Raw genomic sequence first — 22,300 nt, 5'->3', positions numbered from 1 at the left:
CCGCTAACGGTGGCTAATAGCAATAGCTAATAGCAAGTAGCTAGTTAGCTGGCTAGCTGGCTAGTTTCAGCCGTGGGTTCTTGATAAAAGGAAATAATAGAATCCGTTCCACATTGGGTGAGGCGGGTTGCAGGAAAGTATATTTAGTTAAGGATGGAAAGTGAGATAGAGAAATGTATACGAAAAAACAAAAGAACAGGCTATTTACACGAGGACACAACATAATACACGACCGCACTGCTATGCCATCTTGGATCCCATGCTTCTTGGAGCCACCTTGTCCCTGACCCCTCTGTTGTCTGAGCAGTAATGCAAGGAGGGGATTTTAAAAAAATCTAACACACCCCTGGTTCTCTCCCTCTTACCCATCTCTTCCTCCTGCCTCCCCTGTCTCGGGGTCCTCAGCCGTGTTGTCTTGGGGTCCTCAGGCTCACGGCACAGGGCTGGTTTTAATTAAACTGCCTGTCACACCATATCACGCCGCGCCGATCAGACCTGACCAGGGACCTGGCTCAGGGGAGAGAAGACCGTCGGCAGCAGACGTAAATTACTTCAGACACCAAGTGCAGGGAGAGTAAGAGTCACATCCAAGATGCTGCTCCCTGCTCCATACCATCTCAGCAGCATTCATCTCCTGTTAGGCTACTGTAGCTGGAGATCTGTCTCACTATTAACAGGCACTTCCTGGGTCCTGAGTGACTGTTATTCACTGCCAACAATGTGTGTTATTCTAAGACACACACACACACACATGCACACAACCACACACACACACACACATCTCTTAAAGTCATACCATGCACCTACTCTTAAGAGTAGTCAGTCAGTATAATGTGAAGTATTTAATTTGCTCTGAGAGATTTGGACTGAAGTTGAGCAGGGTCAAAAGCTCCTTACTCAAATAAGTTGTTTTTCTCTCCCCTGATGTGCCCACACACACACTCTCTCTCTCTCTCTCTCTCTCTCTCTCTCTCTCTCTCTCTCTCTCTCTCTCTCTCTCTCTCTCTCTCTCTCTCTCTCTCTCTCTCTCTCTCTCTCTCTCTCTCTCTCTCTCTCTCTCTCTCCTCTCTCTCTCTCTCTCTCTCACTCACACACACACACACACACACACAGACAGACAGACAGACAGACAGACAGACAGACAGACAGACAGACAGACAGACAGACAGACAGACAGACAGACACACACTCACACACACACACTCACACAGTGAGAGAGAGTTATGAGGAAGGGCACTTTGAGGGGAGGGAGTTCTCTTCCTGTCGTGGGAGCGAGAGCGTGTAAAGGTAATTTTTTTAATGGAGGAAGCAACTGTTGTGATTTATTCAAAATATGACACTGGTAATATCGTCATAACATCTAGTAGCAGTGGGGCATTAAATAAATCAGACTGTTTCGTCTGCTTTATACACCACCCTCTGCAAAATGCATGATGGGTACTAATACATCTGTTTTTACTGTCTGTTCCATTAACTCTGCATTTGATGGTTATTGTTCAGTGTCAGAGCCCAGAACCCCCGATCCCAGGCCAGTGTAGCTGAGCTCTGAGCAGCGGTGTGAATAATACAACTCAAGAGGTGTATTTCAGTTAGTCCCAATCCCAGATTTCCCTCCGAGCCCTCTAGATTTTTTACATCTATGGTAATCAGGCACAAAATGCAAGGCAAGAAGCAGAACAGCGATAGCGGCGTTTCATGAGATTTACAGGCAGGAAATGTCCATGGTGGTGAACTAGTATGTAAATTCATATGATCGAATGTGACGTTATATATGAACTGGAAACGACGCGTATGTAAAATGCCATATAGATGATGGAATAATATCGACATTGTGACATTTTTATTACCCCGGTCGTAGACTGTCATTGTCACAAGCACTTTCCAATGGTGTTTTGTTCTCTCCTCCGTTTCTTCACTCTCTCCATCCTGTAGCCGAGTGTGGTTCGTCGGTCATAAACAATGAGGGGATCATGTTGTCGCCAAACTACCCGATGAACTACGAGAACAACCATGAGTGCATCTACAGCATCCAGGTGCAGGCTGGGAAGGGAATCAACATCTCTGCCAGGACCTTCCATCTGGCCCAGGGGGACATTCTCAAGGTACTGCTCTCTCTCTCTCTCTCTCTCTCTCTCTCTCTCTCTCTCTCTCTCTCTCTCTCTCTCTCTCTCTCTCTCTCTCTCTCTCCCTCCCTCTCTCTCTCTCTCTCTCTCTCTCTCTCTCTCTCTCTCTCTCTCTCTCTCTCTCTCTCTCTCTCTCTCTCTCTCTCTCTCTCTCTCTCTCTCTCTCTCTCTCTCTCTCTCTCGGTCTCCCTTTCTGCTGGAGTGTATGTGTATGGCACGCCAGTGATGGTCAATGACACTCAAGCATGTGGATTCTGTCCATGGTAGTAATCCTTGTCCGAGACAGAATGGCCCTTAGGGCAGGAGCGTGAGGCAGCTTGATGTATAAGTAACAGTACACCCCCTGGACAGGACGCTAATGTGGATTCTGACCATGGTACTTGAGAGACAATTCTGCCAAAAAAAATAGTCCTCCTTTGAATATTTAGTCAGTAACCAGTGCCATGGATTCTTTAATCTCATAAATGGCCTTATGCAGGCTACAGCAGCCTGGAATCTGAACTGAATATCACTCCATTTCACAATTGAAGTGAAACAATTGTAAAACTCAGATATTCCATTTGTATTCCAGGCTATAGCTACTGCCCAATATGAAACAACAGAATTGTTGATCCATGTGTTGATTTATTTTGACTAAGCCTCTTGTTAAGATAGAAGACCTGTCAGCCTATTGACACTACATAAACTGATAGAGCGGCAATGGAGTCAGAGGTTCAGGTGCAAAAATAGGTGATATTTATTTTACAGTGATGACTGGATCCAGGGGTTATTTAAGCAATAACGCCCAATGAGGTGTGGTATATGGCCAATATACTACGGCTAAGGGCTATTCACGACGCAACGCGGAGCCTGGACACAGCCCTTAGCCGTGGTATATTGGCCATATACCACAAAACCCCAGAGGTGCCTTATTGCTATTATAAACTGGTTACCAAGGTAATTAGAACAGTAAAAATAAATGTTTTGTCAGCCAATCAGCATTCAGGACTTGAACCACCCAGTTTATAATTACAAAATATACAAATGCTAAAACATGATGGAAAAGTAGTTGACAAAAATACAGCTATGTTGCAAAAGCAAACTTACTTGATCTCTATAGCAATAGCAATAACTTGACTCAAGCATAAAAGGTCAAAAAGCCTATAAATTGACAGAGTGTCAATGGAACAAGCCACACAGCTGAGCTCAGTATTAGCTGGCAGAGCTCTGTAACAATATAATTACCTGAAGAGCAGCTCTCCTTGAATGAAGAATGGGCATCATTAACAAGGACCTACTCTCACCTGTCATAAATCATTAGCACCTCTTAACAGGTAGCCTACATTCTCATTAGCTAGGGATGATAATCAGACTAAAAAGGCAATACTAGGCTATTATACTTAACAAAAACAAAGACATACTTTGCTTAAAGATAACATTTTAAAATATCCCTGAAACGGGAAAAACCTATTAAAGAGAGGTCCTGTGGATTTTTGAGCTACCCTTGGTGTTTGTACTGTATTTAACATATATTGGCAGTTATTTTATTGAAAGCCCATAGTGTCTATGTACAGTAGCTCTATCAGTTTATGTAGTGTCTATGTAGCTCTATCAGTTTATGTAGTGTCTATGTAGCTCTATCAGTTTATGTAGTGTCTATGTAGCTCTATCAGTTTATGTAGTGTCTATGTAGCTCTATCAGTTTATGTAGTGTCTATGTAGCTCTATCAGTTTATGTAGTGTCTATGTAGCGCCATCAGTTTATGTAGTGTTTATGTAGTTTTATCAGCTTATGTAGTGTCTATGTAGCTCTATCTGTTTATGTAGTGTCTATGTAGCTCTATCTGTTTAATTTGGTTGTTGTCATCTATGTTATGTTGTCTGTAAATGTTGATGGTTTAATGGTGTCTTTAACTCAGTGATCTTGAATGCTAGACACATTTCCCAATAAATGAACTAAAGTTAACTCTTCTCTCTGCAGATCTATGATGGTAAAGACAGCGCTGCTCATGTCCTGGGGGCGTTTACAGGCTCAGCCATGCTGGGTCTCACCCTCATCAGTACCTCAAACCATCTGTGGCTGGAGTTCTACTCTGACCCGGAGTCCACGGGAGAGGGCTTCAAGCTGGTCTACTCTAGTAAGTTACCAACCAGTCTTCAAGCTGGTCGTACTCTAGTAAGTTACCAACCAGTCTTCAAGCTGGTCATAGTCTAGTAAGTTACCAACCAGTCTTCAAGCTGGTCATAGTCTAGTAAGTTACCAACCAGTCTTCAAGCTGGTCGTACTCTAGTAAGTTACCAACCAGTCTTCAAGCTGGTCGTAGTCTAGTAAGTTACCAGCCAGTCTTCAAGCTGGTCGTAGTCTAGTAAGTTACCAACCAGTCTTCATGCTGGTCGTACTCTAGTAAGTTACCAACCAGTCTTCAAGCTGGTCGTAGTCTAGTAAGTTACCAGCCAGTCTTCAAGCTGGTCGTAGTCTAGTAAGTTACCAGCCAGTCTTCAAGCTGGTCGTAGTCTAGTAAGTTACCAACCAGTCTTCATGCTGGTCGTACTCTAGTAAGTTACCAACCAGTCTTCAAGCTGGTCGTAGTCTAGTAAGTTACCAGCCAGTCTTCAAGCTGGTCGTAGTCTAGTAAGTTACCAACCAGTCTTCATGCTGGTCGTACTCTAGTAAGTTACCAACCAGTCTTCAAGCTGGTCGTACTCTAGTAAGTTACCAACCAGTCTTCAAGCCGGTTGTACTCTAGTAAGTTACCAACCAGTCTTCAAGCTGGTCGTAGTCTAGTAAGTTACCAACCAGTCTTCAAGCCGGTTGTACTCTAGTAAGTTACCAACCAGTCTTCAAGCTGGTCGTAGTCTAGTAAGTTACCAATCAGTCTTCAAGCTGGTCATACTCTAGTAAGTTACCAACCAGTCTTCAAGCTGGTCGTACTCTAGTAAGTTACCAACCAGTCTTCAAGCCGGTTGTACTCTAGTAAGTTACCAACCAGTCTTCAAGCTGGTCGTACTCTAGTAAGTTACCAACCAGTCTTCAAGCTGGTCGTAGTCTAGTAAGTTACCAACCAGTCTTCAAGCTGGTCGTAGTCTAGTAAGTTACCAATCAGTCTTCAAGCTGGTCATACTCTAGTAAGTTACCAACCAGTCTAAATGCTGGTCGTACTCTAGTAATTTACCAACCAGTCTTCAAGCTGGTCATACTCTAGTAAATTACCAACCAGTCTTCATGCTGGTCGTAGTCTAGTAAGTTACCAACCAGTCTTCAAGCTGGTCGTACTCTAGTAAGTTACCAGCCAGTCTTCATGCTGGTCATACTCTAGTAAGTTACCAACCAGTCTTCAAGCTGGTCATACTCTAGTAAATTACCAACCAGTCATCAAGCTGGTCGTAGTCTAGTAAGTTACCAACCAGTCTTCAAGTTGGTCGTAGTCTAGTAAGTTACCAACCAGTGTTCAAGCTGGTCATACTCTAGTAAGTTACCAACCAGTTTTCAAGCTGGTCGTACTCTAGTACGTTACCAACCAGTCTTCAAGCTAGTTGTAGTCTGGTAAGTTACCATCCAGTCTTCAAGCTGGTCGTACTCTAGTAAGTTACCAACCAGTCTTCAAGCTGATAATACTCTAGGAAGTTACCAACCAGTCTTCATGCTGGTCGTACTCTAATAAGTTACCAACCAGTCTTCAAGCTGGTCGTACTCTAGTAAGTTACCAACCAGTCTTCAAGCTGGTCGTACTCTAGTAAGTTACCAACCAGTCTTCAAGCTGGTCGTACTCTAGTAAGTTACCAACCTGTCTTCAAGCTGGTCATACTCTAGTAAGTTACCAACCAGTCTTCATGCTGGTTGTACTCTAGTAAGTTACCAACCAGTCTTCAAGCTGGTCGTATTCTAGTAAGTTACCAACCAGTCTTCAAGCCGGTTGTACTCTAGTAAGTTACCAACCAGTCTTCAAGCTGGTCGTGCTCTAGTAAGTTACCAACCAGTCTTCAAGCTTGTCGTATTCTAGTAAGTTACCAACCAGTCTTCAAGCCGGTTGTACTCTAGTAAGTTACCAACCAGTCTTCAAGCTGGTCGTGCTCTAGTAAGTTACCAACCAGTCTTCAAGCTGGTCGTACTCTAGTAAGTTACCAACCAGTCTTCAAGCTGGTCGTACTCTAGTAAGTTACCAACCAGTCTTCAAGCCGGTTGTACTCTAATAAGTTACCAACCAGTCTTCATGCTGGTCGTAGTCTAGTAAGTTACCAACCAGTCTTCATGCTGGTCGTACTCTAGTAAGTTACCAACCTGTCTTCAAGCTGGTCGTACTCTAGTAAGTTACCAACCAGTCTTCAAGCTGGTCATACTCTAGTAAATTACCAACCAGTCTTCATGCTGGTCGTACTCTAGTAAGTTACCAACCAGTCTTCAAGCTGGTCGTACTCTAGTAAGTTACCAACCAGTCTTCAAGCTGGTCGTACTCTAGTAAGTTACCAACCAGTCTTCAAGCTGGTCATACTCTAGTAAATTACCAACCAGTCTTCATGCTGGTCGTACTCTAGTAAGTTACCAACTAGTCGGAGAGCAGTGGTTCTGGTAACTCTTATTATAATAACTTTCTTTTTTTTGTAAGATTGTATTTCGTTTTTACAGATTTAATTAAACAATAAACACCAACTTAACATTTCCACAGAGAGTTCCACAAAAATAGACATGACATTGACTAATAATTACTGCACAAGAGTAAAAAATAAACACAAAGACGAATGAATATTAATAGTAATTATAATAACTTTAATTATCAAGCAATTATAAGGCGTGTTAATGATTTGCTGAACATTTGTAAATTGTTTACAAATTGTAACATATGAGTTATAAATGATCTACTAATGGCTTATTATTTAACGTTTTTATAAAATGTTACCTTGGTTCTTAATGATCCAGAGAGGGATGTGGGTTATCCTATGATTGATTGCCCAGACACACTAGATTTAGATAAGACCCTAATAAAAGGCTCAACTCATAATTAGGAAGGTGTTCCTAATGTTTGGTATACTCAGTGTATAATCATATCATCACTTATTTTCCCACTCGTATCAGCCTCTCCATCTGAGTTAGGATTTAAAGAAATCTGTTGACAGCCTGGAGTGGATTTAAGGGATTAAACCACAGCTTGGTCCAAGGTAGTATCAATTACCTGAAATAGAGCCGCTACGCTGGTCTTTGTTGACCTCGTCCTAGCCCCCCACAGAAAATCAGACTTTGTATTAGCACAGACACATAAAAACACAGCTAGCCTGTGTTAGTGTGTTAGTTCTGAGAGAGAGAAAAGAAAGATTAACCTGCTGGTGGGCTATCTCATTTGAAATCTACAAAATCTGTGTCTGGTGGGAGATTTCATTCCACTTGCAGGATTAGCTGTTTGATTGCATCATAAAGGTCAGTGAAAGCCCAGGGGCTGAGTCCCAAATGGCACCCTATTTCCTACATAGTGCACTACTTTTGACCAGAGCCCTATGGGTTACTCTATGGGCCCTGGTTAAAAGTAGTGCCCTATATAGGGAATAGGCGTAGGCGGCGAGGCCAACACAGTTCAGCCACCAGAATGCCATGTAAAGCACAGAAATGGGGAAATGAAAGAAAAAGAAAAAGGACTTGTAAGGTTCTGTATTTGTTTTCTTAGTTCACCTTGTGTTCTTGAAAGTAGCCCTGTTTCTTTGTGTTCTTGAACATAGCCCTGTTTCTTTGTGTTCTTGAACGTAGCCCTGTCTTTCATTTTTGTTCATTGATTTCACCTGTGTTAGTTTCTCACCTGGTCTCATCAGCTCCTTATTTAGTTCAGGTCATTCTGTTTGTGCCTTGTGAGGTATTGATCGTTTTGACTCTACTAAGCCTTTTCCTAGCTCGTTTGTGAGAACCAGTTATAGTCTTCAGTCCTAGTTTTTGATTCTCCTGCCTGTTTGCCTACCTGTGTATGACCATTGCCTGCCTGTGACCATGATTCCTGCCTTCTGTGAAGGCGTAATAAACACCTGCCACGCTCTGCGCGTGAATCTACACAGACAATGACCTGTAATCAACATAATCAACATGTGTATATACATAAATCAAAAATGTTATACAGCACATATATGTTTATATTCTGGTCTCTGACATTGCTCGTTCTGCTATGTCTTCATTTCTTGTTCTTCTCTAACTTTTGGATTCCATGTGTCTTGTTATTGTATTACTAGATATTACTGCTCTGTTGGCGCTAGAAACATAAGCATTTCGCTGCACCAGCAATAACATCTGCAAATCTGTGCACGAGACCAATAAACTTTGATTTGAACGTGTAATAACTGTGCTAGGTGTAAAATGCCACCGTTAGTCAGTCCCAGTGCCCTCCTGCCTCCGCCACACACTATGTTAAGTGCAGTCATGGCAACTGTTTTTTTCTCAGGGTATAGAGCATTGCCGTCATGGCAACTGTTTTCTTGTCAGGGTATAGAGCATTGCCGTCATGGCAACTGTTTTTATCTCAGGGTATAGAGCATTGCCGTCATGGCTACTGTTTTTTTGTCAGGGTATAGAGCATTGCCGTCATGGCAACTGTTTTTATCTCAGGGTATAGAGCATTGCCGTCATGGCTACTGTTTTTTTCTCAGGGTATAGAGCATTGCCGTCATGGCAACTGTTTTTATCTCAGGGTATAGAGCATTGCCGTCATGGCTACTGTTTTTATCTCAGGGTATAGAGCATTGCCGTCATGGCAACTGTTTTTTTCTCAGGGTATAGAGCATTGCCGTCATGGCTACTGTTTTTATCTCAGGGTATAGAGCATTGCCGTCATGGCAACAGTTTTTTTGTCAGGGTATAGAGCATTGCCGTCATGGCAACTGTTTTTATCTCAGGGTATAGAGCATTGCCGTCATGGCTACTGTTTTTTTCTCAGGGTATAGAGCATTGCCGTCATGGCAACTGTTTTTATCTCAGGGTATAGAGCATTGCCGTCATGGCAACTGTTTTTATCTCAGGGTATAGAGCATTGCCGTCATGGCAACTGTTTTTTTCTCAGGGTATAGAGCATTGCCGTCATGGCTACTGTTTTTATCTCAGGGTATAGAGCATTGCCGTCATGGCAACAGTTTTTATCTCAGGGTATAGAGCATTGCCGTCATGGCTACTGTTTTTTTGTCAGGGTATAGAGCATTGCCGTCATGGTGACTGCTTAGTAGTCTGAGTGCTGTGTCAAACATTATGTTCAACATAATTTGAGGCAAATGGAACTGGGTGCTATGCATTTATGAGGGTTTTGTTTTTTGAAAGGTACCTGTCATTGTGATGAGAGGGCAGAGGGATGCGTCTCATTTTAGCTTGGCTGCGTCCTTCTTCATATCACAGGGCAGAGTTCAAACCAGCAAATAGGAAATTGTCAGCTGTTAAGATGTGGGGTGGCGCGTTGAAAGACAAGGAAAAAGAACAGCGTAATTATTTCTGTCCTGTTTCTCTCAGTGTAATTATGATGGCGTGTGATGATGAGGGCCAAACGAAAACGATTAGGAGACGATAATAACAGGAAGTGTCTCTGACAGAAAGCCGGCCCACACTACTCCTGTACCGACCGAGAGTTCTAGACAAATTAACCAAGTGATTCATCCTAATTGTTCTGTCTGCTTAGTACAGGCCCCCATCCCTGCCCGTGGGCCCAGTCGGATCCTCACGCCGGAATGACTAACCCTAATGACCACCCTAACTTACATTCTCTCTGTTCCGAGCCCCTGACGACATACATGTACATGCAATGCAAGCAGCACGGAAATAACTAAAAATGACAGATTGGAACCCAAATGTGTGACATTGTGACCTTGTCCTATACTGTCAGAAGGAGGAGGAGCCTTCTTTCTAGGCAGTTTTCCAGAGCCACTGTGGTTCCGCTTGTTCTTTGGGGTCGGGTTACTGTAGTAGAGCCCTTTGTGACAACTGGGCTTTATAAATACACTTGATTGATTTTGTTTTCTTTCTCTCTCTCTCTCCCTCCCTCCCCCCCCTCCCTCCTCCAGGCTTTGAGCTGTCCCACTGCGAAGACCCTGGGGTGCCCCAGTTTGGCTTCAAGGTCAACGACCAGGGACATTTCTCTGGCAGCACCATCACCTACAGGTGCAACCCCGGCTACACCCTGCACGGCAGCGGAGTGCTCAAGTGTATGACCGGAGAGAGACGCGCCTGGGACAACGCCCTGCCCTCTTGCATTGGTAAGGGAACGAAGGAAAATGTGACTGATCAGGACCAACTGTTGACTCTAAGCATAGAGGATTGGTAGACGGCTCTCCCATCTATTTTCAACTACTGTAAGGACACAGTCCCTTTCCCAGTTAACCTAGCAGTACAGGACTGCAGCACAACCCCCCTCCTCTTCTCTCTTCATGTCAAGTTAACCACAGAAGGAAAGAGCTCCCATTTGTCATAATGATCTAAGCTGCAGCCCATGCACCTCCTACTCTGCATACTGTATTAACCAGGCTAGGGGAGTGCAGACCAGACCAGGTAACCCATGCACCTCCTACTCTGCATACTGTATTAACCAGGCTAGGGGAGTGCAGACCAGACCAGGTAACCAATGCACCTCCTACTCTGCATACTGTATTAACCAGGCTAGGGGAGTGCAGACCAGACCAGGTAACCCATGCACCTCCTACTCTGCATACTGTATTAACCAGGCTAGGGGAGTGCAGACCAGACCAGGTAACCCATGCACCTCCTACTCTGCATACTGTATTAACCAGGCTAGGGGAGTGCAGACCAGACCAAAATAACTTGACTGGAAGAACTTTACTGGCCTATACAGAGCCCTGACCTCAACCCCATTGAACACCTTTGTGATGAATTGGAACGCCTACTGCGAGCCAGGCCTAATCGCCCAACATCAGTGCCTGCCCTCACTAATGCTCTTGTGGCTGAATGGAAGCAAGTCCCTGCAGCAATGTTCCAACATCTAGTGGAAAGCCTTCCCAGAAGAGTGGAGGCTGTTATACCAGCAAAGGGGGGACCAACTCCATATTAATGCCCATGATTATGGAATGAGATGTTCGACGACCAGGTTTCCACATACTTTTGGTCATGTAGTGTAAAAGCAAACAAGAGGCAATAATATAATAATAATAAGCCATTTAGCAGACGCTTTTATCCAAAGCGACTTACAGTCATGCGTGCATAATTCTTTTTGTGTATGGGTGGTCCCGGGGATCAAACCCACTACCTTGGCGTTACAAGCGCCGTGCTCTACCAGCTGAGCTACAGAGGACCACTCTCACAGGCAAGAGATCTATTATATAAAAAGTATTGCTTCCCCTGGTTTTAAGTTAGTAGATTACTTATAGTGCGTACAGCACGCTATTTCACTAATAATATTCAGGATACCGAACCCGTAGATAAAAACCTGTCCCAGGGTTGTTTTTGCAGGCTAGAGAAAACATGCTGTATCAACCGAATATCAGTACAGTACTCCAAGCAGGACACATTTAGCATCATGTCAGTGTTCGTCAAATTGATAGGATGATTAAGTGGGCAGCAGCAAGTTACCGTCTGCTATCTCTCTTTTCTGTTGATTTTAGATGTGTAAGTGGCCAATCAGATGTGATTGAGCACCCTTGAGCAGCCAATGATGTGTGATTGAACGTTTGCCTTTTGAGGAATGAGCTCCATAGGATGTTGGTTAAGACTAGGGGGAGTAAGCGGGATGGGGGCTTCTCTCTCTCTCTCTCGCTCCGGTATCTAAAAACATCTCTAATGTTGAGTATAAATCAACTAGCGATCTGAACCTTGTTATTCAATCTTCATTGAACTGTGCATCCATTGTTTGTCATGTAGACGGATTATGCAAATGAAGCCGCTGAAAGGAAATGCAGATGTGGGCTCCATTAATAATAAAGCCCAAACGTCCTGAAGTCCACCAGGACTGAGGGAGGACTGAGAGAGAGGGAGATGGTAGGAGGACAGAAAGTGAGAGGGAGATGGTGGGAGGACAGAGAGTGAGAGAGAGGGAGATGGTGGGAGGACAGAGAGTGAGAGAGAGAGGGAGATGGTGGGAGGACAGAGAGTGAGAGAGAGGGAGATGGTGGGAGGACAGAGAGGGAGATGTGGGAGGACAGAAAGTGAGAGAGAGGGAGATTGTGGGATGACAGAGTGAGAGAGAGGGATATGGTGGGAGGACAGAGAGTGAGAGAGAAGGAGATGGTGGAGGACAGAGAGTGAGAGAGGAGATGATGGTGGAAGGACAGAGAGTGAGAGAGGGAGATGGTGGGAGGACAGAGAGGGAGTTGGTGGGAGGACAGAGAGTGAGAGAGAGAAGGAGATGGTGGGAGGACAGAGAGTGAGAGAGAAGGAGATTGTGGGAGGACACAGAGTGAAAGAGAGGGAGATGGTGGGAGGACAGAGAGTGAGAAAGAGGGAGATGGTGGGAGGACAGAGAGTGAGAGAGAAGGAGATGGTGGGAGGACAGAGAGTGAGAGAGAAGGAGATGGTGGGAGGACAGAGAGTGAGAGAGAAGGATATGGTGGGAGGACAGAGAGTGAGAGAGAAGGAGATGGTGGAGGACAGAGAGTGAGAGAGGAGATGATGGTGGAAGGACAGAGAGTGAGAGAGGGAGATGGTGGGAGGACAGAGAGGGAGTTGGTGGGAGGACAGAGAGTGAGAGAGAGAAGGAGATGGTGGGAGGACAGAGAGTGAGAGAGAAGGAGATTGTGGGAGGACACAGAGTGAAAGAGAGGGAGATGGTGGGAGGACAGAGAGTGAGAGAGAGGGAGATGGTGGGAGGACAGAGAGTGAGAGAGAAGGAGATGGTGGGAGGACAGAGAGTGAGAGAGAAGGAGATGGTGGGAGGACAGAGAGTGAGAGAGAAGGATATGGTGGGAGGACAGAGAGTGAGAGAGAAGGAGATGGTGGGAGGACAGAGATTGAGAGAGAAGGAGATGGTGGGAGGACAGAGAGTGAGAGAGAGGGAGTTGGTGGGTGGACAGAGAGAGAAGGAGATGGTGGGAGGACAGCGAGTCAGAGAGAAAGAGATAATAAGTGAGTTAGAGAGAGCGAAAGAGATGGTGGGAGGACAGAGTGATAGAGAAAGAGATAATAAATGAGTAAGAGAGAGAGAGATGGTGGGAGTACAGAGAGTGAGAGAGAGGCAGAGCGATTGGGAGAGAAAGAGAGACAGAGAGATGGCCATTTAAAGTTGGTTATTAAAGTGATAGCGGGGGCAGACTGACAACGAGCAGGTTGTGTAAGCCTCAGTAGCCCTGGAAGCAGTCAGCAAGAGTAGCAGTCAGCAAGAGTAGCAGTCAGCAAGAGTAGCAGTCAGTTAAAGAAGCAGTCAGCTAGAGTAGCAGTCAGCAAGAGTAGCAGTCAGCTAGAGTAGCAGTCAGCCAGAGAAGCAGTCAGCAGGCCTCATGATCAGCGCTGGGTTCGTTCCAGGTGGCGGGCCACTGCATCACTCTGGGTTTGGGGGGGTCCGAGGCTGACACTGCCACACTGCCCCCACAGCACCGCCACACTGCCCCCACAGCACCGCCACACTGCCCCCATAGCACCGCCACACTGCCCCCACAGCACCGCCACACTGCCACCATAGCACCGTCACACTGCACCGCCACACTGCCCCCACAGCACCGCCACACTGCCCCCACAGCACCGCCACACTGCCCCCACAGCACCGCCACACTGCCCCCACAGCACCGTCACACTGCACCGCCACACTGCCCCCACAGCACCGCCACACTGTAAGAGATGGTTTTGGGCTGGCTGCTTATTTTACTGACAGCCTTATGGGTCCTGGTCAAAAGTAGTGCACCACATAGGGAATAGGGTGCCATTTGGGACGCACACCAGCAGTCTGCAAACACTCTCGTGGGGCGTTATTGATTTACTGAGATGATTCACACGGCAAGGCTTCACATTCGCATGAGGAGTGGTAGACGTGTTACATTTGTTTGCCAGCCAGCCACTAATTATTTTCCCTCAGCTGTGTGAGTGTGTGAGAGAGACAGTGTGAGTACATGTGTGTGTGTGTGCGTGGGTGCGTGCATGTGACTGTGTTCCTGTCCATGGAGGCCTCTATGCGAATACAGCATCCATGTATATGCATATATTTAGGTTTTTGAATGTACGTCACTGCAAAACTGCTACAGTATCTTATTTTATTTCTCTCCGTAGTTAGATATCTATCATGATCTGATTCTATTTCTATGGTCTCTCCATAGCTAGATATCTATCATGTTCTGATTCTATTTATATGGTCTTTCCATAGCTAAATATCTATCATGTTCTGATTCTATTTCTATGGTCTCTCCATAGCTAAATATCTATCATGTTCTGATTCTATTTCTATGGTGTCTCCATAGCTAAATATCTATCATGTTCTGATTCTATTTCTATGGTCTCTCCATAGCTAAATATCTATCATGTTCTGATTCTATTTCTATGGTCTCTCCATAGCTAGATATCTATCATGTTCTGATTCTATTTCTATGGTTTCTCCTTATAGCTGAATGTGGAGGAAAGTTCACAGGCGAGTCTTCAGGACGTATCCTGTCCCCTGGATACCCGTTCCCTTACGACAACAACCTCCGTTGCACCTGGATCATTGAGGTGGACTCTGGCAACATCGTTAGGTACTACTGATAATGAATTAGTATTAATCAAGTATCCTCCTTTTCGTGTATTGTCCTCTCATTTCAACAGCCAAGCAAAGGCCCTGCAAAGGTTATCTTGTTATATCTGTCTAGCAAAAAAAGTACAAGGTTACAGCTCTCTCTCACACTCACACACATACACTGACAGTCACTCTGGATAAGAGTGTCTGCTAAATTACTTTGATAGAAAAGTGAATACACTTTCATGGCTTTGAAAGAGCGAGCATCTAGTCCAGAAAGCAGACATTGTCCAGTGCTTCAGTAAATCAAATCAAAGGTTGTTTGTCACATGCGCCAAATACAACATGCTGACTTACGAGCCCTTAACCAACAATACACAGTTTTTTAAAAGTAAGTAAGAATAATGTACTAAATAAACTAAAGGAACATTTGTAACACAATAAAAATAACAGAGTAGCAGCAGCGTATGTGAAGAGTGTGAAGGAAAGTGAATGTGTGTGTGTGTGTGTGTGTGGCGTCAATATGCGTGTGTGTGTGTTTTGTGTGTGTGTCCATGTGTCCGTGTGTGTGTGTGTTTTGTGTGTGTGTCCGTGTGTGTGTGTGTGTGTGTGTGTGTGTGTGTTGGGGTGTCAGTGTAGTATGTGTGAGTGTGTAGTTAGAATCCAGTGAGTGTACTTTGAGCCCTTGCAAGAGAGTCAGTGATAATAAAATAAGGCGGTCAATGCAAATAGTCCTGGTAGCCATTTGATTAACTGTTCAGCAGTCTTATGGCTTGGGGGTAGAAGCTGTTAAAGAGCCTTTTGATCCCAGACTTGGCGTTCCGGTACCATTGGCCGTGCGGTAGCAGAGAGAACAGTCAATGACTTGGGTGGCTGGAATCTTTGACAATTTTTAGGGCCTTCCTCTGACTCCGTCTAGTATAGAGGTCCTGGATGGCAGGAAGCTTGGCCCCAGTGATGTACTGGGCCGTACGCACTATCTTCTGTAGCACTTTGCAGTTGCCATACCAAGCGGTGATGCAACCAGTCAGGATGCTCTCGATGGTGCAGCTGTAGAACTTTTTGAAGATCTGGGGTCCCATGCCAAATCTTTTCAACCTCCTGGGGGGGAAAGAGGTGTTGTAGTGCCCTTTTCACGACTGTGTTGGTGTGTTTGGACCATGATAGGTCCTTAGTGTTGTTCACACCAATAAACTTGAAGCTCTCGACCTTCTCCACTACAGCCCCGTCGATGTGAATGTCTGCTCACATTATCGTGCCGACCTGAACCGTCCATTTTCCGCAACTACGATAGATTGGTAACCAGGCCAATGCGGTACAGATCAGCTTGGCTCTGTTGGGCTCAGCTCAGTGGTGTGACAGTGGTACAGGAGAGGCGCTCTGTGTCCCTCTGTGCTCTCTCCAGTATAGTCTATAGATGCCAGATGCCTCTTTGTTTTCAGTCTGAGAGCCCTGGGCTAGGCAGTCTAATGAGACTCAAATGCTCAATCATATATTAAATTATTAGTCTTGTGTAGAGCCGGAACATTGTCACCTTGGAGGCGAACAATTTGTCCTGTTCCAACTCCCAGTTGGGCACCTCGTTTGAAATCATATTTTTATTCATGACTTTCTTTATTTTCTTCCACTGATGATCAGCACTGTCTGCTGAATGGAAGGAGTGTTATGACCACGAGCATCAATTACCTGCCTAGTTTTCTGACTTATAGCTTATTGTTTCTCTACGGCATCACTATACCTAGCCAGGTACCTTGGTCTTGCATCACAGCAGGACGTTATGTTATGTTGTATCTAGTTGCATTAAAAAAAGGAGAATGATAAAAACTAGAAGAAATAAAGCCTTAAATGTAGAACATACTGTACCAATATCAATGCAGAACATACTGTACCAATATCAATGCATAACATACTGTACCAATATCAATGTAGAACATACTGTACCAATATCAATGCAGAACATACTGTACCAATATCAATGTAGAACATACTGTACCAATATCAATGTAGAACATACTGTACCAATATCAATGCAGAACAAACTGTGTGTGTTTATATAAGACATTCAGTGATTTGACTTGATTTAAACCTCCTTTACCCCATGAGGAGCAAAGGTCATCCACAAAAAATGATCTCCTACGCGTTCTGTTTTTGAGCAAAATTTCTCAAGTTCCTTCCATGATTATCCACCATCTCTGTTATTACTCTATTATTCTGTGATTTATTGCAAGAGAATGTACTGCAGCCTAGGGTTTGCAAAATTCCAACAACTTTTTCTAAATTCTTCCAACCCCAGTCTGCAGTTCCTGGCCTTTGATACAGAGGCGTCCCATGACATTCTGAAGGTGTGGGACGGTCCTCCTGAGAATGAGATGGCCCTGAGGGAGGTGTCTGGCTCCCTGCTCCCCGAGGGGATACACAGCACCCTCAACCTGGTCACCATCCAGTTCGAGACCGACTTCTACATCAGCAAGTCCGGCTTCGCCATCCAATTCTCAAGTGAGTGGTTTACTGTTTGTGAAAAGTCTATGAAATGTATATCTTAAAAAAGCAAAGATACTCTCTGTGTCTTTCATACAGTCTGCTGGAGTGTACAGGTTTTGGTTATTCTCTGGAATGTTATTGGGCTCAGAGACATTGTTGGTTATGTATTGTGAAGGTCGCTATGAAGGATACTGCAACACTCATTAAATGTCATGTCAGCATTAAGGTGTTATGAATGTCTGTGCATGTACTCTTCAAAGTGATTGCATGAAGCCCCTGCATAGATTTAATTCCCTCCCTGTGTTGTGCCTGCCAGGTTCAGTGGCCACCGCCTGCAGAGACCCGGGGGTCCCCATGAACGGCAGTCGTAACGGGGACGGACGAGAGCCGGGTGACACTGTCACCTTTCTCTGTGACCCCGGGTACGAGCTCCAGGGAGAGTTGAAGATCACATGTATTCAAGTGGAAAACCGTTACTACTGGCAACCCAGCCCTCCTGTCTGCATAGGTGAGTGCTTTAATTACAGATAGGCCCTGGAGATTTTCCTGACCAGAAAAGGACCCTTGGCTCTAGGTATAGCTTTGTATTAATGTGAGTACTAACAGGTAGAGCCAGGGGGTTGTATTAATGTGAATACTAACAGATAGAGCCAGGGGGTTGTATTAATGTGAATACTAACAGATAGAGCCAGGGGGTTGTATTAATGTGAGTACTAACAGGTAGAGCCAGGGCGTTGTATTAATGTGAGTACTAACAGATAGAGCTAGGGGGTTGTATTAATGTGAGTACTAACAGATAGAGCCAGGGGGTTGTATTAATGTGAGGACTAACAGATAGAGCCAGGGGGTTGTATTAATGTGAGTACTAACAGATAGAGCCAGGGGTTGTATTAATGTGAGTACTAACAGATAGAGCCAGGGGGTTGTATTAATGTGAATACTAACAGATAGAGCCAGGGGGTTGTATTAATGTGAGTACTAACAGATAGAGCCAGGGGGTTGTATTAATGTGAATACTAACATATAGAGCCAGGGGGTTGTATTAATGTGAGTACTAACAGATAGAGCCAGGGGATTGTATTAATGTGAATACTAACAGATAGAGCCAGGGGGTTGTATTAATGTGAGTACTAACAGGTAGAGCCAGGGGGTTGTATTAATGTGAGTACTAACAGATAGAGCCAGGGGGTTGTATTAATGTGAGTACTAACAGATAGAGCCAGGGGGTTGTATTAATGTGAGTACTAACTGATAGAGCCAGGGGGTTGTATTAATGTGAGTACTAACAGGTAGAGCCAGGGGGTTGTATTAATGTGAGTACTAACAGATAGAGCCAGGGGGTTGTATTAATGTGAGTACTAACAGATAGAGCCAGGGGGTTGTATTAATGTGAGTACTAACTGATAGAGCCAGGGGGTTGTATTAAAGTGAGTACTAACAGATAGAGCCAGGGGGTTGTATTAATGTGAGTACTAACAGGTAGAGCCAGGGGTTGTATTAATGTGAATACTAACAGATAGAGCCAGGGGGTTGTATTAATGTGAGTACTAACAGATAGAGCCAGGGGGTTTTATTAATGTGAGTACTAACAGATAGAGCCCGGGGGTTGTATTAATGTGAGTACTAACAGATAGAGCCAGGGGTTGTATTAATGTGAGTACTAACAGATAGAGCCAGGGGGTTGTATTAATGTGAACACTAACAGATAGAGCCAGGGGGTTGTATTAATGTGAGTACTAACAGATAGAGCCAGGGGGTTGTATTAATGTGAATACTAACAGATAGAGCCAGGGGGTTGTATTAATGTGAGTACTAACAGATAGAGCCAGGGGATTGTATTAATGTGAATACTAACAGATAGAGCCAGGGGGTTGTATTAATGTGAGTACTAACTGATAGAGCCAGGGGGTTGTATTAAAGTGAGTACTAACAGATAGAGCCAGGGGGTTGTATTAATGTGAGTACTAAAAGGTAGAGCCAGGGGGTTGTATTAATGTGAATACTAACAGATAGAGCCAGGGGGTTGTATTAATGTGAGTACTAACAGATAGAGCCAGGGGGTTTTATTAATGTGAGTACTAACAGATAGAGCCCGGGGGTTGTATTAATGTGAGTACTAACAGATAGAGCCAGGGGGTTGTATTAATGTGAGTACTAACAGATAGAGCCAGGGGGTTGTATTAATGTGAATACTAACAGATAGAGCCAGGGGGTTGTATTAATGTGAGCACTAACAGGTAGAGCCAGGGGGTTGTATTAATGTGAGTATTAACAGATAGAGCCAGGGGGTTGTATTAATGTGAGTACTAACAGATAGAGCCAGGGGGTTGTATTAATGTTAGTACTAACAGATAGAGCCAGGGGGTTGTATTAAAGTGAGTACTAACAGATAGAGCCCGGGGGTTGTATTAAAGTGAGTACTAACAGATAGAGCCAGGGGGTTGTATTAAAGTGAGTACTAACAGATAGAGCCAGGGGGTTGTATTAAAGTGAGTACTAACAGATAGAGCCAGGGGGTTGTATTAAAGTGAGTACTAACAGGTAGAGCCAGGGGGTTGTATTAAAGTGAGTACTAACAGATAGAGCCAGGGGGTTGTATTAAAGTGAGTACTAACAGGTAGAGCCAGGGGGTTGTATTAAAGTGAGTACTAACAGATAGAGCCAGGGGGTTGTATTAAAGTGAGTACTAACAGGTAGAGCCAGGGGGTTTTATTAATGTGAGGACTAACAGATAGAGCCAGGGGGTTGTATTAAAGTGAGTACTAACAGATAGAGCCAGGGGTTGTATTAATGTGAATACTAACAGATAGAGCCAGGGGTTGTATTAAAGTGAGTATCAGATAGAGCCAGGGGGTTGTATTAATGTGAGTACTAACAGATAGAGCCAGGGGTTGTATTAATGTGAGTACTAACAGATAGAGCCAGGGGGTTGTATTAATGTGAGTACTAACAGATAGAGCCAGGGGTTGTATTAAAGTGAGTACTAACAGATAGAGCCAGGGGGTTGTATTAATGTGAGTACTAACAGATAGAGCCAGGGGGTTGTATTAATGTGAGTACTAACAGATAGAGCCAGGGGGTTGTATTAATGTGAGTACTAACAGATAGAGCCAGGGGGTTGTATTAAAGTGAGTACTAACAGATAGAGCCAGGGGGTTGTATTAATGTGAGTACTAACAGATAGAGCCAGGGGGTTGTATTAATGTGAGTACTAACAGACTGAGCCAGGGGGTTGTATTAAAGTGAGTACTAACAGATAGAGCCAGGGGGTTGTATTAAAGTGAGTACTAACAGATAGAGCCAGGGGGTTGTATTAATGTGAGTACTAACAGATAGAGCCAGGGGGTTGTATTAATGTGAGTACTAACAGATAGAGCCAGGGGGTTGTATTAATGTGAGTACTAACAGATAGAGCCAGGGGGTTGTATTAAAGTGAGTACTAACAGATAGAGCCACTGGTTTCCCGTGACCACTATGTGTGAGCAGAGCAGGGAAAAACTATTTGCTCTCATTATAGACTTCTGTTGAGGTGAGTGCTTACAGGTAGGTCCAGGAGTTTTCCTCTTTCTAACCTTACGTTCCTCTCAGTAGTATTCTGTTTGTTCTGTTGAGTCCAATTCATCTATAGAAGCTGTAACAAGGGGAGAGCTTTGGGACAAGTATCATATAGCAGCCCGTTGGTGTTGCAGAGAGACTCAGACCATGCTACCCAGCCCCAGCCTCCTTGCCTGCTAGTTAACATATTGAATTAATATCCCTGAGTGTTGCCAGAACTTGCTGGCGCCAAGCAGCACTTAAGCTCTAGAGATGACTGACTGTCATCGTGCTCCAACCATTTGAATGAGGCAAGACATTAAATGAATTTCAATTTATTGGACGCAGATCCAAAGAGATAGTGTGCTTATAACAAGTACCTTGACGAAACCTCAAGGATTCTTGTCATCTCTTGATCAAGGAAGTCTTGTTTTAATGTGGCTTATAACGTCTGATCTCTCAAAACTAACTACATCAGCTGTTGTTATGGTTGCAAAATTCCGGTAACTTTCCCAAAAATGTCCATGTTTTCCAGAAATCCTGTTAGGAGGATTCCGGATTTCCCGCGTATTCCCTTCTGATTCCGGGAATCTTTCAACCAAGATTTTCTGAAAACCTGGTAATTCTGGGAACGTTACCGGAATTTTGCAGTCCCAAACACCATTTTATCTCCACAGAACTACATGTGTTTTTCCCTGTGGCATAACAGAGACAGTTAATGAGTACACGTTACATTTTCTCACTTCTCTTCTTCTCTTTCAGCCCCCTGTGGAGGAAACTTGACTGGATCCAACGGCTTCATCCTGTCTCCCAACTTCCCCCACCCCTACCCCCACAGCAAGGACTGTGATTGGCTAATAGCTGTCAACTCGGACTATGTCCTATCACTGGCATTCATCAGGTAACGTGTCAGCCTTTTAGGCGCTAATAGGTGCTAGTTTCCTCCAAAGTGATTAAGGCCTACTCTCCCTATCAATTCCACTGCATGCACACACACACACACACACACACACACACTCTACACCGCCACCAAGGTGGACATTAATGGGCATTTTGTCACGACCAAGGGGCGTGAGGTGATTATACAATGGTAACTGCTGACTGCTATTACTGTTATATTAAGAGGCGATTCATGTCTTAGGCGGGTAATTAGCTACCCCAGCTGGATTTCTTTCCTCACTTTGTCAGTAATGAACCCATAGTTGGCCTTCCTCAGCTCCCCGCTTTTAAGATGCTGTATCTAGACGTCCCAGCCTGCATTGACTGATGCGGCCACTTAATGGAAGAAAAAAGGAAGAACTTGTGTTTCACACCTAAATAGTCTTGTTAATTGTGTCAATTTTTTATTTAACCTTTGGCGGCCGCAAAGGCTGTCCCCCACAGACAGAGGTCAATGGTCAAAACAGGGTTAAGTTTGACTGCTGGTAGGCTACATAGTGTGGCGTATAGCTGACAGATGTTACCGCTGATGCTACTGTATAGGCCTCTAAGTTAAACTTAAAGCTATGAAATGAGGCCTCCCTCTGCCTTTCCACTACCAGCAGCTAGCTAGCTCCTCCTACTCCTCCCTCTGCCTTTCCACTACCAGCA

General features: G+C 44.5%; 2 protein-coding genes across 3 annotated transcripts in view; both read left to right on the top strand.

Moving 5' to 3' along the window:
• LOC311125099 (focal adhesion kinase 1-like) overlaps window positions 1-22,300 on the top strand; it is a gene marked incomplete at its 5' end in the record, with an annotated part of 1,344,976 nt that overhangs the window by 1,020,584 nt on the left and 302,092 nt on the right. The window lies entirely within an intron of this gene.
• LOC311110282 (CUB and sushi domain-containing protein 3-like) overlaps window positions 1-22,300 on the top strand; it is a gene marked incomplete at its 3' end in the record, with an annotated part of 541,145 nt that overhangs the window by 297,378 nt on the left and 221,467 nt on the right. Inside the window, 7 exon segments of the mRNA XM_084152993.1 lie at window positions 1,933-2,102; window positions 4,084-4,240; window positions 10,116-10,307; window positions 14,588-14,714; window positions 16,989-17,191; window positions 17,493-17,684; window positions 21,473-21,611. Coding sequence (XP_084009119.1) covers window positions 1,933-2,102; window positions 4,084-4,240; window positions 10,116-10,307; window positions 14,588-14,714; window positions 16,989-17,191; window positions 17,493-17,684; window positions 21,473-21,611 — 1,180 coding nt within the window.

Source organism: Coregonus lavaretus (genome assembly GCF_964263955.1).
Source record: "Coregonus lavaretus genome assembly, chromosome: 3".
Lineage (NCBI taxonomy): Eukaryota > Metazoa > Chordata > Actinopteri > Salmoniformes > Salmonidae > Coregonus > Coregonus lavaretus.
This window is presented reverse-complemented; position numbering and strand designations above follow the sequence as displayed.